Source organism: Pithys albifrons, chromosome Z (assembly GCF_047495875.1).
Source record: "Pithys albifrons albifrons isolate INPA30051 chromosome Z, PitAlb_v1, whole genome shotgun sequence".
Taxonomy (NCBI): domain Eukaryota; kingdom Metazoa; phylum Chordata; class Aves; order Passeriformes; family Thamnophilidae; genus Pithys; species Pithys albifrons.
Window position 1 is genome coordinate 13,550,618 of NC_092497.1, and position 27,968 is coordinate 13,578,585.

Genomic DNA, 27,968 nt, shown 5'->3' on the forward strand with positions numbered 1-27,968 from the left:
GAAATGTACGTTTCATTGATATTGAGAGGTATAAATATGATGTTCTTCTCTTATATGCACTCATCTTTGTTTTACTGGCATCCCAACCAACTGTGTTAGAGTTCATGTTTTCTGGGTACTTACTGTGACCTGTGCACTTTATGTGAAGATAAACTCTGGTTTGCAAGATTATCTGAAATAAGTTTTATTTTTCTAGTTTTGTCAATTTAGTGACCCAGAGGCTTGGGCATCATTGTTTGGAGCCTTCTCCAGAGAGCAGCCCAGGTCTCCTAGGCACAGACCACAGAGCCCTAGTACAATATTGTATTCAGTTTGCTTATCATGAGGAGGAAAATACCACCAATTTAAATCAATCCTGCTGCAGCCAAGCTTGTGCAGTCTTTCCTGCTGCAGTGTTTCAGACACTTCTGGTTAAATAACTGCCACCTCTGCTGCTTGGGAAGAATATTAGCAGAAAATCACTGCCCATGTTTGGAGAGAAGCACTTTCCATATGCACACTACAAGTACTGTGGACAAATGAAGTGTGAAATGAATCTTCCACCCTTATTTCTGCATGTCATATAAACCGCTCTGTAACAGAAACACTATAATCTCTGTACCCTCCTTCACATGTGCATGAACAGACAAAGAGACACACATTCATGAATATTTAAAGTGCTGGATATTTTTTTGAGACTGTCTTGAATAAAAACTGGTTTCTGTTTGATATAAACAGGCCAACTGAACTGCTCTGTTTCTTCCTAGGGGAGCAAAATTATGCGTGGTCAAAACGAAACGAAAAGAGAGACAAGCAGAGACTCTTACACAGGATTACATTATAACACGTAAGCAATTGAAACATATCTTTATAGCATCATCTTTAGCTTTTTCTTAGGTTTGAAATTATTTGCAGATCATTTAGCTTTATATTTTTCCCCCTAAAACGTTGCATTTTTTTATTAAGCACTGATCATTGCTGTGAGATATTGGTGCTTTGTACGAATTCTTTGTAGCCTTGCACAACCAGCAAGATATTGTATTCTGTATGCTCTGTACATTTTTAATCATGGTTTGTTTCTAGATTGTAGAGCACCTGAAATCCTCAAAAATTTTAGAGCTTTCTTAAAAATCTTCAGTTTTGAATTACTGGAATTGTGGAATATAGATGGGTTTAGGAAGAGTTTTGCCACTTTGGAACATTAACAGTACTAGTGACAAGATCAGAGACTTGAGAGATAGGTCTTGAACAAATTCCAAATGATTTTTCAAAATTTATAACTTACCCAGAATTATATAGGGTTTTGAATAGCTGAACTAACTAGTCTCTTGAGTTTTTAAGACCTTATATTCATAATAAGGCTCACTGATGAATTAGGAGTAGTTGCCGTTGTTTGTACAAACTGTTTGATTATCTGTCTTTTCCCAAGGAAGAATTTTACGGTGGGATGAGGTGATTGACTGAGACATTTTGGCCCTTCCCTTTGGCATTACCCGATGTAGTGTTTCCTCACGTGAAGTGAGTACAGTCACACAGTTGTGCTGTCTCACTTCTCTTCATCCTCTTCCAGTTCCATGGTGTTTGTATTCAGCTCTGATTTCTAGTAGTCTTGGTTTTACAGATACTAAAACCATTTCTGTAGAACAATTAAGTTGTTTGACAGCATAATAAACAAGAAAGTTTAGAATAAGAAAGTTTGGACAGGTTTCTTAACTAGAACCAGGACACTAGTGCTGGGTTCCCATATCAGATACATTCCAGCTACAGCTGTTTCCAACCTACCTCACTGCTGCAGGTGTCCAGCTCCAGTTTTTGGCGTCAAGTAAGTTGCAGCTGCCAAAGATCAGGGATTTTTACACTCTTTGGGTGCTTTTGTCAATCCATCCCTACAACATCCTTGACTGTAATAATTTGTGTGCTCTGTGTCTACACTGCTAAGAACTTCTGTGACTTCAAAAAGAAATTTCTGCTTAAAATCCAATGTGTTCATTGTGTGTTCATTCGCATTTATAAATGTCATTGAAAGATACAGGTCCAAATTGCGCAAAGTTTTGGGATTTTATCACTGAGTTCCAGCTGTTTCTTCTGCAACATTTTGAAATTAAATAAGAATGTTTTCATATAAAGCAATGTAGAAAAATGTAAGGATTTGCTTAGCAGACTTTTAAGTTGGTAGCATATTTTGAAAGCTTTTAGGTGGTTAGATGTCTGTCTTTTAAGTTTACAAATAGAGCAGGGAAGAACTGAAGAATTCCAAAATGCTTTTGCAAAGTGAAGTGGCCCCTTTTTCCCTTCTTTTTCTCTCCTCTTTTTTCTTTTTTTTTTTTTCCTTCAGGCTTCTAGTTGCTCTTTAATATCAGAGTTGCCTATAATGTCTACTTAGAATGCAGGAATGTTGTTTTAAGGTATTGTCACCTTTAAAACCCAGGAATACATAACTTGGGTTTCCCTTAGACAACCTTGACTCCACAAGTGGCAAAAGCTTGAATCTGTGCATTAGTCACCTCAGATGCCCTATGGAAACTGATTAAGCTTAATGCTTGCCAGAAAATTGTCCTAGACATTTCATACTTGGTGAAATCTGCAAAAATAAAACATAAACATTTATTTCCAAAGATCTACTGCTGTGTCATCTGGCCATGACTTTGCTCAGTCTAATAAATTGAGCAGGCTTACAGAAATAGGCTGGTCAGGTCACTGAATGGTGCTTGCTGTTTTTTTTATTCAATATAGAATTGATGTTCCTAAATTTAAGACTTTTTGATAATTTTTTGGCTTTGCTGGATCATTTGAATTTCCCTCATTTTTGAGAACAGCGCCAATGAGCACACCTGAATGTGAGAGCTGAACTTCATTTCAGTAAAACCAAATCCATTAGCGTGTTGTTTCTCTGTGCCTGACAAATGAGTCCCTTGACTGAGTGGACGAAAACCATTATTGTGATTGAAAATACTGTAACACATTTATGAGGAAAAATAAGTTTTAAATCCTGACAATTTATCCAGATTGTCTCAGTTTTGAGTATTTTTCCAATGGTGATTTATCTTATAATTTAAGAAGGAACATGATTGTGACTTCATATACATAAAATTACCTTTTGAATCATTGAGGGGTTTCCACCCCACTCTATTTCAGGTCCAAGAATGTATCAAGGGCTTTGTCGTGTTCTTAGATATAAGGAAGCTGTGGAAGAATGGGTTGGACTTGATGATCTCGGAGGTCTTTTCCAACCCAATCGATTCTATGGTTCTATGATTCTATTATTCTAAGTTCAGCAAAAAGCAACTGGTTGGTTACAATGCTAATGTTGAGAACTGAATGACAGGGGAATTCATTAAATATGTATAAGCTGTGCAAACAGTATTTGGGATGAGAGGCTCCTGCCTGAAGGCACCCTGGTATCTGGCTGCTTTCATATTTGAAAAATTCAGCAGAAAGAAACCCTCCAAAGTACACCTTTAAACTCTTTAAAACCACTGTTTCGATATGTAGGAATTGGGAGGCTGCTCCTGCCACCTTTCCCATTACAAGAAGGAATCCAAGTCTTTGTATTTAAAATCATGAAAATGAAATGGAATTTCTAACATTTCTTTCTCTCCAAACTGTGATCCTCCAGCCCATGCGCTTCCAATGTTCCGTGAACCACGACAGCGAAGCACCAGGAAACAGCTGGAGAAGGACAGGCTGGACCCCCTGAAGTCTCACAAACCTGAACCTCCAGTAGCAGGAGCAGGTAATCTAAGCATAGTCATTTCAGACTGTTGTGTGTCAAAGGGACCATCATGCTTTGATTCTGCAGTCATTTGGATTTGTGTTCAGACCTTTGTAGGGCAGTCCCGTGGTGTAATGGAGAGCACTCCGGACTCCGAATCCCAAGGTCCTCAGTTCGAGTCTCAGTGGGACCATGCCCTGGCAGTTCAATGCCTCCCTGCCATCCGATTCCGTCAGATCTCGGATGCTAACAGGGTCAGCCCCGGTTAGTACCGGGTGCTGTGACAGTCCTGAGGACTTCCCTGTCACTGTCCAAGCTCGCTCGGCTGTGGCAGATGGACCTCAGGACTTGAACGGTGGGGCCAGTTCTGCACACGCTGTGCCTGACCTAAAACATCCACTGCGCAGGCTGGAAGGGCACACCCACGTGGGGAGAGCCCTGCCCAGATCTGCATTAGTGAAGTCTGGCCATAGATACATACAGACAGACATTTGTGGGTGGTGCCTTTACTCTTTAGATGTATGGGTGGCAGCATCCAGCACTGTGAGACATTGATGTCTTTGAGTGGAGTGCTTGCCTGCAGAACATTATTGATCACAATCATTTACTTGGAGTTATATAATAAGTAAAAAACTTGCGTGAGTGCAGCTTTAAATTAGACTCTTAAATAACTTTGTGTCAGATCACTGTTACAGACATTGCTTGTTTCTTACATGTTTCTCTTCTGTTGTGGCAGGTCGCGGTGGGCGTGTGGGAACTCACGGAGTTACCCTGTCATCATACATAGTCAAGAACATTGCCCTGGATAAGACAGATGATAGCAACCCTCGAGAGGCTATTTTACGTCACGCAAAGGAAGCGGAGGAGAATCCATACTGGGTTGCTCCAGCATATGCAAAGTAAGGAAACAATTTAAAACACAAGTAATATTTCTGGAGGCCAGTGGGAGTTCAGTAAAAATAAAAGAGACATTTTTATTGGTATACTCTGCCTTTTTTGGATTGCTGCCATGAGTACGTAAACCAAGAGTACACCATTCTCTTCTATGAAGATGAGTTTCCAGGAGGTTAAATTGTTGAAATTTCACATTTCCGCTTTTGAAATGTACCTGTCAGTGCCAGAAAGTTATTTTAAAGCTTTCTGAGTTGGTTAGAGTTTAGAATCTTCACATCAATATCTGAAATTGCAATATACCTTTTAATACGTATTACTGCATTGACATAACGGGATGATTTTCCAATATGCTTTCTAGTTCTGACTGATTCTTAGGATAAACCTTCAGAATATTTACTTGGTGTTATGACAGCATATTCTAGATCATTTTTCAACTGTCATATATTGTTATATTAATTTTTCCTACCTGAGGACCCAAGTAACGGCTTGAATTAACTTGATTTCAAAGGTACAGCAATATTAAAAATTGCATTGATAAAATGTCCTACCGAAAATTCAACATAAAGAAATAAGTTTTCAGTTGCTGCATTAATTAAAGAGCCTCATCAAGTCTTTTGTAGTAAAACTTTGTTAATCCCCCAGATGGTAACTTACTCAATTTATATTTTATGTGTTAATGTGGTCTCTGTGTGTATGTGTTACGAAAAAAATTGTGCAATATGCTTCTAGAATGCTTTCTGCCAAACTTTTTTTGTCCTAAAAATAAATATATTTCCAACAATTAAATGAATACATTCACAATAGTACTAAAATAAGTACTAAATAAATGCATTTCATACTACTGTACAGAAACTATGACTTTAGAAGTCAGTAGAATTGTCAGATTTTATCATCGTTGATGGATTTTTTAAACAAAATAGTCTGTCAAGTAATGTTTTCAAAATGCATAAGGGAAACATTTTGGGGACATGAAATAGTCTTCACAGAACAGTGTGCCAGTAATGAATTGTTTTTGTTTATTGCAGCCCAGTGTTCTATCTCCAAGGCTGTACATGCGTTAGTACTTTACTGACTACTTTCTTTATGAATGTTTAGCTCTGTAGTGAAACAATCACCACTTCTTTCCAGAAACTTGAAATATTTTAAAAATCATAGCTTATTTCTAATGGTGACACTTGGTTTCTGGCTTGATCCACATGTTCACAAAGATAGCTGAATAGCTGTTCCAAAGCAGCTTGAGAACATCAGTGAGCCAACCTGGCTTTGACTGGGTATTTAATAAGTATGGCATGCTGGTTGTGAATGAGTGTGGCATCTGATTTTGTACATCAAACCAGTGCACTCCTGGTGCCAAAGAAAGCATATTTGAAAGCCTGATTCTCTAGCAATTGTTTTAATGAATATGCCAAATATTGATTTTTAATTGTTTGAGGGTTCACGTTTGCTGGAGATGAAATATGCTTAGAATGTGTAGGGTGTAGGCATCTGGTTTCATTTGAGGTATCCATGCTCAAAAGTAAATACAATCACATTCCATCAGGAAGATAGATACCTCTGTGTATTTTTGGGTTAGTTTGGTTGATTGCATATTAAGTTTCCTCCCTGACACCTGTGATGTAGTAGACATGAAAGTTTTAAAACAAAGCTGTGGTACAGGAGGCTTGCTGTGTCAGGTGGCCAGATCTCATTACAGTTCGTTGTTAAAGACATGGCTACAGGGAAAGAAGAGAGCTGGCTGAGAAGTGGGCAGGATGCAAGTCCAGACTGCTATTAACTTACACACCAGACGGTGATATATATGTGGGGGAACCGGACAGCAGCCAGCAGCATGCTGCCTTCATGGCTTTGTCAGCTGATAAATCTCATACTAGTAAAGCTGCCGTTAGCCTTGCTTTAAAAGCTTGGCTTTAAGATGTACTCTATGCCAACAGCATTTAAAAAAATTATTATTATTGCTATTATTGGCTAAGACATTGAAATGCAGAACTTTATTATTGTGTTATATTCTTAATTTTCAGACGTGCGGGTCTATATTAACAGCCACAGAAAGCTGTGTTCATTTACCCTATGTCTGATTTTATAGAGCATGTATGTTTAACCTGTATATAATGCATCTTACAGATAAACTTACAGATTTATATTTAATAAAATATGCAAATTGCAGCTAGTTGACATAAACCAGCATGTAATGCTGATTTGTATAGTGCATAGCTGCTTTAGCTATAGCATAAGATAAACCATGGAGCTAGGAAATGTGAAATTCTGATATGTACATAAAATTACATACTGTCGTAAGGCCTAAAAAACATACATCCAGTAGGCTTCATTTTTTTAAATGGCATTTATTCTTTTACCACTTCATTCTTCTGCTACCAGTTTTTCCAAATTTCTTTTAGTAAATTTGCACTTAAACATGGTATAAAACTATCCATTTGATATATCTTTTGATGACAAGGTGTTTGGTCTTGTGCTGTCTAACGGGTGGTTATTCACGTAAAATTTTTCATTCTTCTTCTTCAGGAAATGTCTAAGGAAACTATAGTAACTTAATTTTCTCCAGTGATAGTTAAGTAATTTTAGACTGAGAAGTAAAAGAAATGCTCTTTTTTTGGTTAATCAGTTTTTATAACTTGCAATATCACAACTGGGTTAGAGTTCATCTGACCCTGATCCATACTGGTTTAGGTCATTTTGAATCAGATACTGATTTACTGCTTGTTCAATTGTGTACAAGGGACAGTGACTTTTTACACGGGTGGATAGTGACAGGATAAGGGGAAATGGTTTTAAACCAAAAGAGGAGGAGTTTAGATTAGATTTTAGGGTGAAATTCTTTTCTTGTAGGGTAGTGAGGGACTGGAACCATTGCCCAGAGAAGTATGTCCCATCTCTATAAGTGTTCAGGAACAGGCTGGATGAGGCCCTGAGCAACCTGGTCGACTGGAAGATGCCCTTGCCCATGGCAGGGGGGTTGGAACAAGATGATCCAACCCAAACCCTTCTATGATTCTATGGTTTTCACTTCAGTAAATCTTATAAGAAATACATGATTTCTGCTATTAGTTTGTGCCCTCTGTGTAAATATATGTTGGGATTTTTGGGGAGTTAAAGGTGCCTAATTTATTCTCAAAGTCAAATAGCCATTTGCATTATTTATCACTTGAAAATTTTTTCGAGCTTGTTATCATTAGCACAACCTTTCCATTTCTCCCAACATTTGAGCCAGAAAGGAGGGGGAAGTATGTAAGAAGCAGAAGGATGGGTGAAAAACCAGATGCTGCTGAAAAGGAGACTGGGGATGATAAGAAGTACATGCTGAATCAGGGGATGACATGTCACAGAAGCCCAATGTGAATAAAGTGTCAAATAAGATGCGATCAACACAGCAGAAAAGTCATAATGGATGAGGATAAAGAAAAGATCTTGAGATTTCTCAGGAAAAAGCTTGTTAGAGACCTTGGCAAGAGCCATTCCCATGGAGTGAAAGGAAAGGAAGGACAGATTGAAGATTTCAAGTAAAGAACTACAGGAAAGGAACTTGAGGCATCAGTTGTAAATGTTTGAAAGTTGCATTCTTTGTGAGCTGTTTGTTTTAACACAGCTGTACAGATGCACTATAATGACTTCAGATGTCCCTCTGAAGGATCAGCAGGAATTACTAAGCATTGTAGCTGAGTGCCTAATCAGGCACAGATGCAGCTCTCTCTGTACCAGAGAGAAGGTGAGGGTGAAATCTCCCTCTTCCCAAGGTAAACCAGAGTTCTTGAAAATACCTTTCAATTGAGTCCATTTTGCCCCTATCTTTGTCGCTGCTACTTATCCCTGGCAAAAAGGAATTACTTGAAGCAACAGTCTGTAGCTGTGCTGTGTTCACTGAACTTTTTCTCAAGGGCAGCACCAGTGTGTGAAGTGTTAGTCATGTAGTTTCTTGAGTATCTTTCATTGAAAAATCAGAACTGAACAGAATGTTTTGTAACAGTGACCTTGTTGGCACGTGTTGGTGTATGTACCCTAAATCTATTTTTATAAATTGCTAGTTTTGAGAGGTTGGTCCCTGCTATTAAGTGAAGAGTCAGGCTGGGTGGTGGGGTGAAGAATAAAAAAGGGCCTGATGCTGAAAACCTTAGCTTTTCAGTCTAGAAGTAGCCTTTATGACATTATTCTGGTTTCCAAGCCTGCTATAAAAGTATTTTTCCTTTGTTTCAGTGCAGTATAAACACAAAATTCAAAAGTTACTTCAACGTGAGTCACATGTTGTGATATGCAGTTGTCATCTCCAGCTGGTTTAGCTGCAGCAGTATTATTTATCTGTGAGTCTATGGGCCTCAGATGTCAATGAGCTACTTTTGTTGGATCCCTGAAAGGCGACTGAGAAACAATCCATAACCAGAAGGATTGTGGTGACTCTGAAACGGTCCTGAACAGTCCTCTGAAACTCTGCATGGCCCCTGGAAATTTTCTAGGGGTCTGCATATCTGAATGTATTGAAAACCACTGAAATAAGGAGAAGCACATAGTATAAGTAAATCGTGCTAATTTGTTTTTCCCATATTTGTTTGCAGCTTGTTGCTGCAACCCACAATAGGAATGCGTTTTTTGGTGTATGAGATACTGATTTCCACTGACAGTCATGTGGAAACACAGGATCATAGAATAATTTAGATAGGAAGAGAATGTCTGAGGTTATTTAATCCAAGCTCCTGCTTAAACTGTGTTCACTGAGATGAGTCTGCTCAGCTCCAGTCAGATCCACGTTGTTCAGGGGCTTGCCCAGCCAAGGCTGGGTATCCTCAGGGATGGAGATCCCACAACACTCTTTGGGTAGCCTGTTGTAGCAATCTCATTGGCAGGCACAGTATGCCCTTGTTAAGTCCATGATGGCTGTTCCCTACCAGCCTCAGGTACCTGGAAATGCCTCCCATTGGGATTTGTTCCATAGCCTTCTGGGAAGTGAGAATAATGAGTTCCCCAAATCCCCCTTTTGCCCTTCACAGAGATGATGATACTTGCCTTTTGCTAATCATTGAGACCCTCTCCCAGTCACTATGACATCTGAGAGGTGACAGAATGCCCTTGAAATGACACAGACCATTTCCCTCAGTACCTCCAGATACACCCCTTTTGAAATCATGGATTTATGCATGTGCAATGTGCTGCATACTCTCTGTCATCCTTTTCTATTGGTAATGTCTCACTCCATAACAAAGACTGTGCTAGTAGTGTAGGGGTCCCTGGAGGAGAGAGGACAGACCTCAGGGAAAATGGAGCCAAAAAAGGCGAGTATCTTGTGGTGTTTAGTGCTTTACCTACCTCATCAAGAACATTTTTGCTTGCGTTCCTTTAGCTGTCAGTGTAGCTGTAGAAGCTATTAGTGTTGCCTTTCATGTTTCTTTTTTGTTTAATCCCTGCTGAGCTTTGGATCTTCTAACTGTGCCTGTATGTTTGCACCATGCCTTTGTTCCTCTTGGCTGAGGTGGTCCCTGCTTCCTTTGTCTGTGTTCTTCCTCTTTGGGCCTCATGGTTTATCTTAGTCAGATCCATGTGCATCCATAGGAGGCTACTGCCAGGCTTTGCTTTCTGCATGTGAAATGTAGTCTGTTCTGAGGAGATTCCCCTGAAAGATCAACCAGCTCTCCTTGACCCCTTTACCTTCTGTAGCAGTCTCCCATGGATCTGCCAAGCAGATCCCTGACAAACTGAAATCAACCCCCAAAGTCAAGGATAAATAAAATTGAGAAATTAGATGGGGAAAGGAACACAGCTTTCCCCATGTATTATTTAGCCCTCAGAAATAAAAATATTTCTAAGTAGTAAACTTGTTTTGATAATTTTTGTATAAATATTAATCATCCAGCAAACTCCTACCATGCTCTCGGTCTCTAGTGCAGTTACTAAGCAGAAAAATTTGTGTTTAAATTGAATTAAATGGTCACTGCTGGTAAGACAATAACAAAAACAGTGTTATAAAATGGTCAGCCATATGAATCACCTTAGGTGCCCCAGCTATGGCTGTGTAGCTTATGGAGGTGGAACAGTTTACATTTCAGCTGAGCTGAGACTACAGCTATTTCATGGTAATTTTGAAAAGTGAGGTAGCAAGCAGACTTGATTTCCTCTGTATGTTATTGCTTTAGCTGGAGAATGCTAGATTAGGCTATAGGGTTTTTTTTTCTTCTCTCCCCACCCCCAGTTTTGGTGCACTCAGTAGCACACTTAGATTAGCTGAAGTCTGTGGCGTTTTTTCCGTGCCACTCCTATCCTGGAAAAAGCACACAAAAGATTTTGCAGCTTGTTTCACAAATTTATTCATTTTTCTAAGCTGGAAATTTCTATCCAAATTGTTACATTTGCAGATTCGTAGTCAGAAATTACTGGTTTGCACTTGATCAGTTGCACTTTACTAATGAACATCTCAATACTGATGTGATCCTATTTAGATACCCTTCATCTATTATTGTAAAAGGAAGGTACACTGGCAATAACCTTCTGTGTGTCAGTATGTTCTGACAAAAGAAGAAGATTCCATGCATTCTTCCTCCACAGCAACTAATGAAATCCAATATTTCAGCCAAGAAAGCCTTCATCCCTGGTGTCTGTTTTGGATTGAATTGCTGATTTTTTTCCCTTTTTTTTAAATCCTTCTTCAGTGATGTGTTAAGTAGAGTTTATGTAACTGTTTTCTAATGAAATATTTTAATTGGAAAATATTTTTTAATCTTAGTCATGCTTTCCACGGATAGTTAAATGACTCACCTAATTTCCATAGTATAAGCCTTCATCTAGGTACAAGGTCTGCTTGGGTGTACTTAAACCTTCAGCCTGCACCCACGGACCATGTGCCAGAGGGAGTTCAGCAGTAGGGCCATCTCTAAAACATCTTAGTATGCTCCTTACGTCTGTGGCTTGGAGGATGGAGGAGAAGGCAGGCCAATAGAAAGAGCCTGTATTTAAGGGGAGTTGTCTTTGACTAGTTTTAATGATTTGAAATAAATCTATTTGTGCCACGTATTTAACAAGTGGAGAGGCCTGGTCTTTAATAGCTGATGGCTTACTCTTCAAAGGTAGCAGCACCATTGAATTATGCCTATTGGTCATGGAAGGCAGACACAATTTTGTAAGATTTTTAGACTGCTGTAAAAACATTTGTTAATATATTAAAGAGATTATTGCCTTGGCAGTATTTTATACTTTGTCATATCTGTGTAATGAGAAGTCGAGCACAGCCAGTGTCAGTAATCCAGTAGTTTCAGCTCCACAGTGATGGCGCTCAGGATTAAGCTGGAAAAGGGGATCATGCAATGATTAGAGTGTAAAACAGCAGAGCTGAATGTCCAAACAGTTTATTGAATTGCTACTTGATACTGTGTTCATTTAAAAAGTAATCAATAATTATTTTTATAACATTTGAGTGGTATTTAAAGTACAAGTAAACAGTGGAGAAATTGATACCATCAAGCTTGACTGTAGGATACACTGTGTTCTCATGTGAAGATGATTAGTTTTTTTATGTTACAGTAGTGCTGGCTAAATTCTCTGTAGGAGAAGCTGGTTTCTTCATGCATAGGCCTAGCCAGAAACCTGGATTAGCTGTTCTGTTTTCCCTTACTGGCTGCTGTCATAGTGTGTCAAAATGGAGGTGCTTTTTAAAAAGTCACAGAATGAAGAGACCAGTGGCTCCAGTTTTCTAGCATTGAGTTAGATATATTTTTTCCTCTCTTCCATCATAATTTTATTCATGGAATACAGATAATGATTGCGAGCTGATGAGGAAATAATACTTGCAAAATACATGTGTTTGTTACGCTTGTTTGCCTGTGAGCTGGTTTCTTCAGTTCTTAGAAGGTCAGTTTGTAAGTTAATGTCAAAACCAAAAAATGTGTGAGCCTAGAATGCTTTATTTTTATCTATGTCTATACAATATGTATCTTGTTTCTATCTAGTGCCTGTCAATTGTAGTTTCTGATGAAGTATTGTAGTCTGACCACTATTTTAATCTTTTTAATATTTTCTAGAACACAGCCAAAAACAGTTTTTGCAGAAGTGGAACCCGAAGATGATGAAACAGACAAGCCAGAGTGGAAAAAACGTAAAATTTGAAAAAAAAATTGGTTTAAAGGGTATTATTAAGGCATTTGAGACAAAATGAAACATTTATTTCTTTATTTTGGGTAGCCGATCAAAATTTGACAGCAAAATTTACTTCAGTTTCTAAAACTGGATGCAGTGTAAAAAGGGATTGTTGTACTTCACTGGCTTAATCCCACATCTGAATTTTGTAATAAGAAATTAATTATATTGTGCAAATAGCTCCCCTATGTCAGTTATTTAGCTTTGTGATTTGAGTGAAAAATAGGTCTTTATAAATAGTGAATTCATTATATTGCCAAATGTTTCTTTTAATTACTACCAGCTTTACAAATGCTGTGTCATGACAGTGTTCAGTATAAAAATAAAATTACACAGTTTTGCAGACTCCTTTTTGTTCCATTGATTTAAGAGTTAAAAAGTTACCTTATTCTTTACAAGTGCAACAAAGTTTAGATTATCTATTGTGGAACATTCCAGTTCAGTTCATTTGTGTGTTCATATGAGTTTGAATTCAGTTCACACTGTGAATTTTAGAAAATATATTTTCTACTACCTGTCCTTCTTTGCCTGATGTTCCTTTTCAGTATGCATAGTATCTCACAGTAGTATCATATACAGCTTTTATGTTTTAAAGAATGTAGAATTGTAATGGACAATTACATATTTTGATGTAATAATATGTTTATTGCCTAGTTGATACAGAATTTTGTGCAGGCTTCCTATCCTTATTGGTTTCTATGGGTGAGTTTTAGGATAGAGAATAGATCTATGTATTTATTAGCAGATCTTTATATGCATTGACTTACTTGTACGCCTGAATTATGTCTATCTGCCTCACATTTACTGAAGTTTGACACTAACCTTTATAAAGCTTTTTTCCTAAATACTAAAAATTCTCATTTTTTAACACAAAATTGCAATTCTGAGTGTCATATAGAGGAGGACAGAATTAAAACTAATGTCCTTTCGAGAAGAATAAAGGAACCTAGGTTACTTACAGGCATTCGTGTTGTGATTATAGTAATACACAATATGCTAAGTATTGTGATTAGAATAACACACAGTATGTCAAGCCGTCTGCATTTCCACTATAAGCAGAGAGTAACAGACATTGTAAGCAATCAAGCTTTATTATTTATGTATAGATTCCAAGGGCATATTTTAAGACTATATTTAGCAAAGCCCTTAATCACTTTCCTAACCTCAGGAGTGTGATCCTGATAGTCAGCAGACGTCAGATTTTTTAAACATTGTTCTGCATCACTATTTCATAGTATAGTTTTCTTTCGGAAGCTTATCTTTCTTTTTCAATTATAATTTCTATATTGCAGTGGAAACAAAGCCTGACTTCAAAGGTATAATGAAAGGCATTGGCACAACATTCCCACAACAAAATGTTTCCACTACTTTCACTAGTGTAGTCTTTTGATAAGAGTGAAACTTCACTAGGTGGTCTAGAACTTGTCTTTACAATTCTTATAAAAAGTATTTTAATACTTACATATCAATGTTTAATTTACAATTGCAGCTATAATGTTGTGCTGGTTTAAAGGTAAGCTGACAGGAGAAATGAACCCAACATGAAAGAGACTACAATATAAGTCAGAGGTACAATTTAATAAAAATATTATAACAAATGCAATGGCACAAAGAGAAATTGGTTTTAACCCACAAAACCCAGAAGTATAACTCCACACCTCAGGGCACAAATGGGGTTTGTAGCCTCTGTGCTGAACCCCATGTGGTTCCTCCAAGTCCAGAGTAAAAGGAGGTGAAAAACCTGTTGATGCAGATGATGGTTACAGTCTGGTCAAGAGTGGTGGTCGCAGTCCTGTCAAGGTTCTGCTCCTCCTCTGGATCCAGTGAATTGTTTCCCAAGTCCCCAAACACCCAAGATTAAACCCCTCAGGTCCAGGTGGGAGCACCCAGTACCTCCCCCAGGGCGGGGAATTACACAGTGAGTGATCTCATTCTGTGAGTCATGGGGTATTTGGAATGATTGATGACCCATTAGCAGACATGACACCTCGGGCTGGGTGTGAAGGTGCAAATGACAACCCCTGGAGAGGAGTTATCACAGCTCCTGTCTCACAGGTGTCTTTCACACCCAGCTCACACCCTGAGGGATCATATGTGCCCTGGGCAGCTGCTGCAAATGGTCCATTGTTAACAGTTCATGAGAAATGACATAGAGGTTTTAGAATACACAGCTTTGGTCACACCCACACAGTGATAAACTGGTCCCAGCTTGCTGAACTAGGACAAACTAGGACTGAAGGAATAAATACATGGGTGAACAGTAAATGGAGAACTAAAAATAATTTCAGATAAAGAGCAGCAGTTGTTAACAACACGTGTTGAAGATCTCCCTATGCAATGCCCCCCTCAGCAGATAAACATACAATGGTATTGCTTCATTGTCTTATTTTTCATCAAAATACTGTACTACAAAGTAAAGTATTTTCAAAGCATTTTCTATAAAATCTTGAATAATAATTTTAAAGGATTATTATGTCCTTGGTTTTAGCCTGAATATTAACATTTCCTTTGTTAGTTGTTCACTGAGGCTGTGTGGCTTAGAGAGCAGAGCTGCAGGGAAAGGTAGATGTGGAAAAATCCTGCAGCTGTTCTCTGAGCGTGAGAGGATCTTCTCCTTTCAAGTTGTTACTCATATCAGCTAGATCTTGTTTTCTAATTCTTAAAAGAAATAGTTCTGTAAGTGAACACTGCAAAAGTTCTGTTACAATTTCTCTAAGTGTTTGTCCTTGTTACTTGCAGCGATTAATTGTCCTGAATGACTGTTCTAGCAGCCTGGAATTTAAAATGGTGCCTGTGCAGATATATATTAAACAGATTTAAAACTAACCTAAGTTGCATTTATACTTTAACTCTTGGCTTTGTTTGCCATAGTTGTTACACTGGATTTTCAGGCGTGCTCACCAACAAGGCAAATACTGCTGCATTTTTAAAAACAGTTTTAAGTGTAGTCAGCCTGGTTTCCCATTCCTTGCTTGTTGCTGCCACTGTTACAGAGGTCTTAATTTGGCTCTGTAGTCCTTTGTCTAGTCCTGGCCTTCTTATTACTTTCCCCATCGTATTTTTCAAGGCTTCTGCAACAGATGAGAAGTTTGGTAAGACCTGGTGCTTTTCCTCTGCCTGTGTGCTACTCCTGGATGATTGTTTTAAGTTTCTCTCTGGTCTATTTCCTATAATCTATAACTTACTGAAGATGATACATTTGCCTCTAATTTTCTTGAACGATAGCAAGAACTGTGAATTTGTGTCCAGAGGCCTTCAGTCACTGGCTCCATGCTTATAATTACATGTCCAATTTGTTGTTCTTTGTCATGTTTGTCTTTTCTCTGTTGGGCTATAGAAAATTATGTATTATGGGAATAGAAACCATAATCCTTTATCCTATCAGTTCAATCTCTGTGAACCCTGAGGAGTGTTCTGCAATGAGTGCCATTGCTGAGCTGGAGTGCCATGATTTTGGTTAGATGTTTATCCATCAGTTTCTTTGACCTCTGATGCCTTTAGGAGTGTCCAGTTTGAGACATTTGAAACTCACATCTTCCTTTAATACTGAGCCATAAAAATTTTGATGTGGCCTGTTAGTCACAATAGTATTGCAAAATCCCTCCTCTTTTGTTCGTGATGTTAAATGCGTGTATATCCTTCTAGCCTGCCTCTTAGCAATGGGAAATTACTGAAAGTCTTGCAGTTACGCTCATTAAAAATCAGCAGGCTTGTTCTGACTTCTTGCCATGGGCAGGCTAGGAGTTCATGAAGTTCTATCCCCTGTTGTTAATCCCTGGCTCTTCTCATCTGTTGGACTGTTTCATGCACATACGTGAATAAAGAGTTGGGATAGTTGGCTAGCAGAGATGTCCTTATGCTTGCATGGCATTGAAGCCTAGACCTATCTTATAACATCAGTTTTTAAATCTGCTAGGATTTTTGGCTAATCCCATTTAAACACAATTTTGTATACAGTTCACACTCAATATGCACTTCATCCTCTGAGGCTTCAGCATCTGATTGCTTCATGCAATCTGTTTAGCCCGGAAATGTGACATATTTGTCTGTAGCATATCAACCCAGTGGAAATCTGCTTTGGATGTCAAAGCTTCCCATACTACATACAAAGGTATTGGAGCATGCTGACAGTCTCCCACTTTGGCAGCAGTGTCTTATACTCAGATCAGCTTGTTGGGATCTCTATAACTTATGTGTTGCTTGAGAGCCTTGGCAATAGTTTTTGATTTCTTTTTTAATGGCTGATAATCAGTATGTTCATCTTGTTCTCTGAGAGATGACTCAAAAGAAGAGTGATTGAGAAAGTGCAGCCAATAAGTGTCTTTTTTTGTTGGTGGTGGTTTTTGTTTTGTTTGTTTTTTGTTGTTTTTTTTTAGCTATCCTGAGGGGCTGTTATATGTCAGTCTAGTGTGGTTTTTCTTATTCTTTCAAAGAAGTATTCCTATGGACTCTGGACTATTTCCTTGTTGTATCATGAAATAGTAGATGCAACAGATTAATACCTGTAGTAGATAAACATGGGGATGGATGGGTCTTTGAGTAGTTCTGTAGTCCATCCTTGATTCAGGTTACAGCTACCTGAACCAGGTCTGGTGTGTTTATTGGTTCTTTCAGTATTGCCAGGGTAGGCACTGCACAGTCTTCCTAAACAATCTGTTCCAATGCTTCATTCTTCTTAGCAGCAGAACATTTTTCATAACTTCTAAGAAAAACATTCCTGCAAAAATGTAAGCCCACTATTTCCTATCCTGTTGCCAGCAGCCTTTGAACCCAGTTTATGATGTTCCTCTTTGTGGCAGCTTTTTGTTACGCTTGACTCTTCTTATTTTCTCCTTCTCTTATTCTTTCAGTTTTGCTTTATGATTTATGTTTTCTGGTGTATCATCAGTTACTTGCTTTTTCTTTATTTCTTGAAGTGCACCCTCCACATTTTACACAGTGTTTCAGATTAAGCTACTTTTTTAGCACTACTGAGTAAACAGGAAAAAATACTTGCTTGTCTTGTTACAATCACTTTTTTCTCTGCAGTTTGGCCAAACAGGTTTGTGTTCCTGTCCAGGATTCATGATTCAATGTTGAAGTCCTTTGCCCAAAGTAAGGTGCAAATGAGACCAAATGGCTGTTCAATGATACCAAGTTTATTTGGTACCATTGGGTGTATAGGGAATAGAGAGAAGGACAGAGAGGGTGCAAACAGACGATGCTCACCACTGTGGATCCCATGTGTCCTGTTGCTCCTGCGGTGCCCTGGGTTTCTCTGTGTTGGTGGAGTGCCACCTGATTTGCTCCCCGAGTTACTTTTATACAGTCCCTCATTAACATGGGAGGTGGGGTAAGGTAGGAGTGGTTTCTCCACTGCACATGCTCAGGTCTTAATTCGACAGTCATTGGGGGTCTGCTCTGGGGGTCCTACAAACCAAGTACCCCCAAAATCAAGAGTCCTGTTTGTGACCGTACTTCCTACGCTTGCACTTGTTATATAATATTGGAATGTTGCCCTGAAAATATCAATGTCAGTCCTGCCGCTGCAAGGCCAGAACTGAAACTTTATTCCTTTTGCGGTTTGTGCAGGGGCACCCGTGAAGTTTTCTGTAACAAGTTTCCACACCCAGCACTTGCTTAAGGCATATACTGCAAATTGATAACCCTTTCCTCATAGGTCCTAATCCCACTCAAGTTCCAGAACTTGCACTGCAAAACTGCTGCCCAGCCAATTCACCATCTAGGGGCTATGTATTATTCTTTTAGATTTTGTCCTTTGTGCTGATATTCATAATATTGTAGATTTTGGGTTGGGAGGGACCTTAAGGATTTTCAAGTTCCAATGCCACTGCTATGGACAGGGATGCCGTTCAGTAGACTAGGGTGCTCAGAGCCCTATCCAGCCTGGCCTCAAACTCCTTCAGGGACAGGGTAATCACTTGTCTGGGCAACCTATTCTAGTGCATCAAAACCCTCACAGTAAAGATTTTCTTTCTAACATCTAATCTAAAGCTGCCTTCTTTCAGTATAAAACCATTGTCTCTTGTCTTGTTGCTCTATCCTTTCTTTTTCACAGCCCCCCCTTAAGGTACTGAAAGACTCCTCTGTGGTCTCCCTGGTGCCTTCTCTTCTCCAGGCTGAACAACCCCAGCTCTCTCTGCCTTCACAGGAGAGGTGCTCCAGCCCTGTGAACTTCTTTATGCCCTCCTCTTGACCTGCCCTAACAGGTTCATGTCTGTTGGTGACCCTAGAGCTGGATGCAGAGCTCCAGGTGAGGTCTCACTAGAGCAGAGTAGAGGGGCTGAGTCACCTCTCTCAACCTGCTGCTCACACTGCTTTGGATGCAGCCCAGGACATAGTTGGCTTTCTAAGGTGCAGGTGAACATTGCCATGTTGTGTCCATCAGAGACCTCAAGTCCTTCAGGGCTGCTCTCAGTGACCTTTTCTTGCAGTTTGTATTCATGCCTGGGATTGCCCCAACCCAGGTGCACCTTGCACTTAGACTTGTTGAACTTCATGAGATTCCCATAGGCCCAATTCTGAAGTTTTCCAAGATCCTTGGAATGCCATCCTGTCCTGTTGTGTCAGCTGCACCACTTAGCTTCATGTCATGTGCAAACTTGCTGAGGGTGCTCCCAGTCTCACTGTCTGCCATTGATGAAGATACTGAAGAGCACCAGTCCCAAGAGCCCTGAGGGATACCACCCATCACCAGCCTCCACTTGGACACAGAGCCACTGACCACAACTCCTGGCTGTATGCATCCAGCCAGTTCCTCATCCACTGAATAGTTAATCCATCAAATCCACATGCATGTGTAACACAATGTGTCACTCTCGTCCGCTATCCCTCAGACTCAAGCCATCAGCTTTGGACCCAGAGAGATGGCAGGTAGGCAAGATGGGGTACCTGCTGGATCCTGTGTGTATAACAATTTTGACTGTCTTTTTATGCATACTTCTGCTGTAGTAGTAGTATTTATTTTTGTGACATTGTATAAGTTATAGTGCAGCCATTTTAAGCCAGCTGGGGATTATCCTTTTTCTGTATTATTCCCTTCCATTGTCACTTGGCATCCCTGTAGCGCAGTGAAATCTAAGTTTGCAATGGTTATGCAAGCAAAGGACTTAAATTCAGAGTCTGCATGAAATTCTAATGAAATACATGTCTTAGCAAACAAATGTCAGATTTTCTAACACTGTGACTTAGAGCATAAACAAAGGGTCCCTTTTATGAGAAAGCTGGTGTAGTTTGCTGTTGAGTCTTCATTTAAAATTATCTGACTAGGCAGAGGCAAACATCGTGAATATTCTGAATGAGAGATCAACTTCTTCAAAACAGTCTTTGCAATGAGTGTTATCTCACTCATTGGCTCTATGGTTTTATGGCATTTTTCAGTAAGATCTGCATGATTATTCAAAGAATAATTTTGATGTCTTGATACATATTTGAATTAATTGTGGCTGAGTTAATAGGGTTTTTTTAAAATTTAAATTAGCTTTTCTTTTTTCAGAACATGAAGTACTTTGTTTCTTACAATAATACCACTGCAGTCTTAACAATGAAATGTCTGTAGTCATGTCCCCGTATCTTACTTAGTGCATCACAGAATTGGGGCAAAACTGTTCTTACTGTAACAACTCAGACAAATTTAATTCCATCCTTAAAGGCACAATGTGGCAGTCAAAGGAAAACCAGAAGCAAACCCAGACTAGGAAGCTAATGCCCAGTGGCTCAGAAGTTTTCACCTGAAAATGGTATGTCATACAAACACAGTGAGAGCTGTTGCAGACGATGAGGAAACAGGTCATGATAAATAACAGGGCACAGAGATGAGTGGGAGGCAAGAGGTGGGATGCTGCAGGAATAGGGAATTCATGTCCGGTTTTGTGTAACATCCCTTTAAGCTACCCTCTTCAAGATCATTAAACAGTATGTTAATGAAATTAACAGATGCTAGAGAAGAATACTGCAAACACCATTGAAAAAAGAGAAGCAGGAAATAACAAGGAATCACTCTGACAAACACAAAATAATACATCTGGAAAATGATTATTCAAAATACAGATTATATTTTTCTCAGTGGTGGGATGACTCCCAGCTACACCAGAGCTGGTGAAAGGCAGTTTGTGTTTCTGTGTTTCCTCTGACAGGGCAGACGAAAACATGCATGTGGAACTTTCACCAAAAGGATTGCTCCCAAATGAGCAGCTTCAGTGACACCTGGTCTGACAGCATAGCACCTTCTGTCTCACAGCCACTGAGGAGTAGAGAAGTGATGGAGTGGTTTTCCTCTGAAAACAGCTTGGTGAATACAGCACAGAGGCATCTCCTTTTGTGAGCACCTGAATCTGAAGTCATGTGTAGTGCAAATCAAGAGTGCTTTTTTCTGTTTGCAGTTCTGCAAATTTAGCTGTCTGAGAGGCAAACTTTCGTCTCCCATCAGCTTTAAACTACTTTCTTTCTCCTGCTTGTAACTGCAGCTGTTTGCATCTTTAGAATCCTAGAGTTTCAAAGGATGTTGCAGAAAAAGTCTCTAGTTTAGAAATGTTCACATTTCAGAAAGCAATTCTGCTGGTCTTTTCCCAGTTACTCTCCTACCCATATGGATGTGCTTCAAGTCCTCTCTTGTAGAGTTTCTTGTGAATGTTGAATTAGGACACATATTTTCCCCTTTCAAACACAACCTTTAAGCATTTGGGGATTTGATCTTTTCCTCCACCCCACCCTACACCATCAGCCCCCATGTAAACTATGTATAGAGATTTGAAGGAAATACAGTAATGAAAAAAATAAGCCTGATATGGGACTTGCCAGCTGCTGTGGTTTAACCTCAGCCACCAGCCAAGCCCCACACAGCCAGTCACTCATTTCCCCACCAGTAGAACTTGAGGGGGAGAATCAGAGGGTAAAAGCTAAAAAACTCATGGGTTGAGAAAAAGACAGTTTAATAGGGAAAGCAAAAGCTGTCCACACAGGCAAAGCAACACAAGGAATTAATTCCCTGCTTCCCATGGGCAGCCAGGTGTTCAGCCATCTCTAGAAGAATGGGGCCCCATCATGTGTAATGTGCTTGGGAAGACAAACATCATCACTCCAATTGTCCCCTACTTCCTCCTCTTTCTTCCCTCCATTTTATATACTGAGCATGATATCATACAATATGGAATATGCCTTTGATCATTTGGGGTTACCTGTCCTGGCTGTGTCTCCTCGCTGTTTCCCAGACACCCCCAACTTCCTCACCAGCACAGCAGTATGAAAAGCAGAAAAGGCCTTTGATCAATAGTAACAAAAACATCTTTATGTTATCAACCCTGTGTTCTACACAAATCCAAAACACAGTCCCATACTAGCTACTGTCAAGAAAACTAACTCCAGCCAAAACCACCACACAAGCCCGTTATAAATTGTCCATATGTAGTATGGTGGAAAATAGTGCCTGCATTTCTAATTTGTTAAACAACCCATGCTTAATTTCCAGATCCATGATCCTTGTAAAATTTTGTGTTTGGACAATGCCAGTACAGCAGGCTCCTGATTTCACAGAAGGGTCTTCCTCCTCCTGCAGTGACTACCACAAGACAGATTATCTTTGAATGCTAAGGATTGCCTTGAAAATGATTCTGAAAGGAGTGTTCTGTGTTACACTGACAAAAAAATCTATGACTCAACCCGATGGATCCAACCATAATCCTCTTGCATGTCTCCTGCTAAAGTAACTGAGGTTAAGTTGTCATTAATGTGGCAACTGTTCATATACACAGGTATGTGTACATATGTGGTTTCTTTTATTTATGGGGACATGGTATACAGAGACTTATGCCCAAGAAGTAACATGCTACTTATCTCAAGTGGTACATTACTGTGTGGATGAGCAGTTGTCTTGGGGAGTGTTCACCTTATTTAAGGCAGCGTCTTGGGTGAAATACAGGAGAGAAATGCAGCTGTGCATGTAATCAGTGAGAGTCACAGCCACTGAAGGAACAAGTGGAAGAATCTACAGTAAGTTTTTTAGTCAGAGGGACATGAGCCTCCCTTAGGCCAGTTGGGGTGCTTAGGCAAAACACTGATACTAACCCTTTGAGAATGGAACAATGTACTGAATTAGCCCAGAGAGCCAATGGAAAAACAAAAAAATAAAGTGCAGAGGGTTAGACTTGCATGGGTCTGAAAATTTTCTTCTCAGTGAGACTTTCCCCACAGCTGAGGCACCCATTTTTAATTATTCTTCACTGTGAAGTTCAGGCTTATGGGATACTATTGCACTGACACTTTTTTAGGAAACCTTTCTGGGAGAGGTGGGACTTACAGATGGGCACTCCAGGCCAGTTGTATGATGAAGATGAGGGAAGAGGATGATGCACACACATAAGTCAGAGCCAATGGTCATTAAAAAATAAACATGCCAATTTTCAAGGCTCTGTAACATAATCCAAAAACATTGAAAAATTGTCCTGGAATGCAAGAAAGATGACAGAAGAAGCTTTCAATAAAGATGACAACTATCACATTCCCAAATATAGTGGTAGGTTTTGCTGCTGTAAGGTGATATCTTTTTGGTTCAAGCTCTATAAAGTGCCAGTTCATAGGATTTCTGTGTTAATTTTCACTAGCTCAAGGGAGCTCAAGTTCTGGAAATTATATAAATACCAGAGTGGTATACATTCCTTCTGTTTTACTGCCCATCATACTGTTCTACTCTAGCATACAGTAGAGTTTAAACAGTTCTGTAAGAGTAGTTGAATGTTTTTCTTTGGGGGGGGAGGGGGAGGAAGGGGGGGAAGGGAAGTAATTTAGTTGAATTCTCGAGAGTATCCCCACTTCCCACCTTTCCTTTTTGCTTTGCTACATGACTGCTTTTTCAAGTTCAGACTTTTATTCTATTAGGTTCTTTTCAAACTTATCATAAGAGATGTAATTATCTGCTTTAAGAATCTAAATGGAGAAAACATCTATTGCGGCAGGATTGAAGAAACAGAAATACAAGATTCAGAGAGTTAAGGACAGTCAGATTGGTCACAGATCTAGGAATATAGTTTAGCTGTTTGAGTGTCCCTTTGGTGCTCTTTACCAGCATATCTCTGCTGCAGAGAAGTTTGCAAGCCACCTTTCTGAAACAGGGAATTACTCTTAACTTGTGGTTGTAATCTGACTTTTGTGGGTTTGTGCCTGGAACTCAGTTACAAACAGTGCTGTGAATTTGCATCAGTAGCCATTTTGTTGCCATGAGAATCTGAATCCTTCAGGCTGTGGGCATGTCATCCTGGTAACTCAGGATGACAAGGTTCCTTTGGAACTATACCCCAGCTGACGTTGCTTAATTCTGGTTTGTGCATTTCTGCCTTCACTCTGCTCCTTAATTTGCTTCTCCAGGTGTGCTGTTCCCTGTGCTTAGCTGGGGAACATTGCCCTTCCCTTGGGAAACAAGGGTGCTGCTCCGGCTCTCTACAGCCATCTCCGTATTGATGATGTTTTTTACTGACTCATACTGCACTGCTTGGGAACCAGGGTTTTTTAATTAAGAAATGTTCAGAATCTCAAACATAGGGCCCTCTGACTGCCAGAATGGATGCAGGGGCTGCACTCCAACAGTCTGGGCAGAATCAAACCTTGCTATTTCTCTTATGCTGTTTATAAATGCCTAGGCAAACAAATAGGACCCCAGTGGGACAGCTAGACGGTCTTCCTTGTCCCAAGGAAAGATCAGCATTCCTGTTTGTCTCACTCAATACTTCTGCACAGTCAGACTTTGGTTTAATCTAGTGATTAAATACAACTTCTTTACCAGATGTTTTTCCAGTCGATATTTACCACATGGAGAATTTTCATGGTTAATTACCATGGCATCATTAGATATAGAGTCAGTGTTGGTGTGTGGGAGGGGCAAGGGGAGGGCTGTGCTGGGCTAGTTCTCTGCAGGGTAACATTCAGCTCCCAACATTAACATCATTTGTTTCACCCCACAATCAAAAATACTGTGCCAGTAATGCAGGGCAAACTGGAATTCAGGAGCCATCACCTCTGCTAATGGCAATGAATGCCAAGGAGCTGCCAAGACTTAAGCCAACAGAGGACATTGCCTTGGGTTTTACCGTGTTTGTTTTTGCAGAAATTGTCACAAAGACACTAGTTTTAACTGGACAGAAAGTCAGGCCAGAGTTCTGTCTGCAGATTGTAGTGCTGCAAAATGGAAGAAGTGAGTCTGTACCAGCACAGTGCAAGCATATCTCTGAGGTGAGCTAGTTGATTACACAAGGAACAGGGACCAGCTGCCAGCTCTCCTGGCTGGAGAACAGCACTGGGCAGCAGTGAGGGAGAGTGTGCTGAGAGCAAAAGTCAAATGTCCAGTATGAAGATGGGAGGGGATTAGCAGAACTGTGGTTTGGGGATAGTAACATGTGAATCAGCATCTCCTTCTGCATACTCCATAATAAATTGTCTTGGTATGAACACTATAGAGAGTCTCTTTTCCAAAAGTGGAAAAAGTAACCATCAGCCTCTTTTCAGTAAGTTCCTTCAGGCAGAGGAACCTCTGAGCAATTAGCAGTTAGAACTTCTGAGATCTAGGGTGTTAAGTCATTTAGACTACAGAAACAGAGAGGACTTTGAAGCTACAATTCTCATTCCTAGAACATAGTTGTGTAAAAACGTCAGACAAAATTCCAAGGAAAGGTAAATTGGATGACATAGGACCACTGGGTTTGTATGTAGTGGGATCGGTGAAGTCTGTGTGTGCAGCGTGCATAATATGCAGCTTACTAGGAAGGTGTGCACAGTCTGGATGCATATCATGCCTGGGATTCCAGCAATGAAAGCCCTGCTTTCCTGTTTTTCCAAAGTGGAACATCCATCTATGGGATTTCCAGCACTACTGCTAGCATGTCTAAGCTACCACATTTAACTTGTATCTGGAGGTTGTACCAATAAATGACATTAAATACACACCTTTTTGCCGTTAATAGATGTCAAGGAAGAGGGCTTGCAGATGCTACAGTTTTAGCATGTAGCAGAAAACCTCCTTGGCCCCAAATATGTCTTGTTTAAAACATATTTTCATACATGTTTTGTAAAACTGCAAAAAAACAGCTACTTTTAACAAACCAAGTGGTTTCAGTTGAGCATGTGTGTGTCTGGTGATTGAATTAAGGCTTGTATCAACTTACTGTTTTCTAAGGCTGTTCTTGTTGACAGTCATTATAAAATCCCCAGGTCCTGGCCTATAGTAGTGCCATGAACACCATTACAACTGCAATGACCAGCTAATGATGTGTCAAAGTATTCAGGAGCAGCAGAAACTTTAAAGTGTTTTGAAGACAGAATTCACTTAGGGGAAAATAGCACCTAGAGATTTGTGTAAGGAAATAATTTTAAAAAACAGGGAAATAAAATAACTTTGGAAAAAGCATCTGGATATTAGGCAGTTATTCAGAGCTCATAATACACTGTGGCACTGTATGTGGCTCTCTCAGTAGCTAAAATTAGGTGATTATGTAAGGAGACCACAGCGTACATCTGAATAGCTACTGTATTGGGTTTATGATGTCACTCATCTTTATTGAGTCGCTATTCTATGGCTTGGCTGAGGGGCTACATGAATTCAGGACTCGTGAAATCATAGCCAAGTTAAACTTCAGTGAAGTAAACACAACAGAGCTTTTATAAGAGAAAGCAAAACAACTCTCAACCAGACCTCTCCCATCAAGAGTCCCAGGTGGAGGGACCACCAGCTGTTATTCCCTGTAAATCTTCAGGATAGCCCATTCGTAACTTTTAAACCAATGACAATAGAAGCGCTACAATGACTGTATAGGTTTATGATTGATTTGGAGAGATCAGATGAGCAATCGATCTTAGCATTTGATTGTTGCTATGAAATTGGTTAAGTTTTCCTTTAGGTTCTGTTGCTAAGACAAATTGTGGATGCTGTGCTGTATACATTATTGACATGTAAAAATAAATACAGGTATGCCAAAGGTAAAGTGAGAATTGAATTTTATCCGCACATAATAATGAGCCTTAACTTTCACATCAGATATAATCCAAATAAAATTTCCTGTCATATTTTTCTTAAAGGGGATTTATTTGCTCACCTTTGTGAAGTGCTGTAGCTTTTTCATGCTTAGGAGTGATGCATATGCCACATATTTTTTCACCTAGTTACTGGGCCTTTTTCTGAATAGTTGCCAGTTTTCTATCAGTGAAGACTGAGGAGGACCATAAAGTAAAGGTGTAGATGGAGAGACAGACAATTTGGTTTCCCCAAAATTTCTGTGGCCATGTGGCTCTGAGCTGTGTCTACAGTTACTCTTTCTCATGGCTCTGATGTCTTCATTGGGAACATCCCTGTCTAGATGAGCTTTGGGACTGTCCTCTAAGGTTTCTCCATGCTTTTTTTTCTTCCAGTGGCCTTGAGTGCTGGTATCACAAGCTCTACAAAGGAAGATACCTGGCAGTAAATGAAGGTCTGTTTATTTCTCAGAAGATGCCCAGAGTTGCAGAGACTGGGCTTTTGAATGCTGAAAGTGTTGTTTTGGGGTAACTTGGTGATAAGCAATGAGCAGACCACTGATGGTGGCCACGGTTTGCAGCCTGGGCAGTGCACATGTGACCGCCCCTGCTGGCCACGGGAACAGCTTGGCTTTGCCAGACCACAAAGCAAAGGCTGCATTTGGAAACTTGCTCTTTTCCTAGATATCTATTCCCCTCTTTGAAGTAACCGTTCCCACGCATTTCCTGTCAGGGGTCCTCCAGGCCCCACACTTTTTTTTCATTCTGTTCTTTTTTAATCCAGAAAGCTGCCTGCTTTGGGAAAGTTTGTCTGGTATTGCACTGTACCCATTTGTTTGCAATGAATGAGAAGCATTTTTCATTTTCACTGAATTATTGTTGCCAGATACCATGCGTACACATGTTGCAGGCCATCTTGCAGGGGGAGCTGGCAAATCTGCAAAGCTGATGTGCAAGGCTCCAAAACTGAAATGGGCTCCTCTCATCCAGACCCCTGCCGAGGTTGGGAAAAACACACATGCTTTGCTCTCTATAGGATCTTAAAAAGAAGGGCTTTTTAGCTGAATTGAAATAGTGGTATTGCAGCCCAGCCTCCCTACTTCAAGCACCTTTCTGCTTTCTCCCTGCGCGTTTGCTGAGCAGTTTTGGCAACACAGCAGACTAGAGCAAGAGTTAGGCCTTTGGGGAACCCTTAGAAAGTATGTGGGTGATAAAACTAAAACTGTGTGATTTAATGCAGTCTTAGGACTGTCTTTCTCAGGGA

General features: G+C 39.9%; 1 protein-coding gene across 1 annotated transcript in view; it reads left to right on the plus strand.

Moving 5' to 3' along the window:
* Window positions 1-13,231, plus strand: part of WDR70 (WD repeat domain 70) — a 135,976-nt gene extending 122,745 nt beyond the window's left edge. Inside the window, exons 15-18 of the mRNA XM_071581300.1 lie at window positions 747-826; window positions 3,596-3,712; window positions 4,428-4,590; window positions 12,598-13,231. Of these exons, the coding sequence (XP_071437401.1) occupies window positions 747-826; window positions 3,596-3,712; window positions 4,428-4,590; window positions 12,598-12,682 (445 nt within the window). The 3' untranslated portion in view covers window positions 12,683-13,231. The remainder of the gene's footprint in view (window positions 1-746; window positions 827-3,595; window positions 3,713-4,427; window positions 4,591-12,597) is intronic.
* Window positions 13,232-27,968: the final 14,737 nt, after the last annotated feature.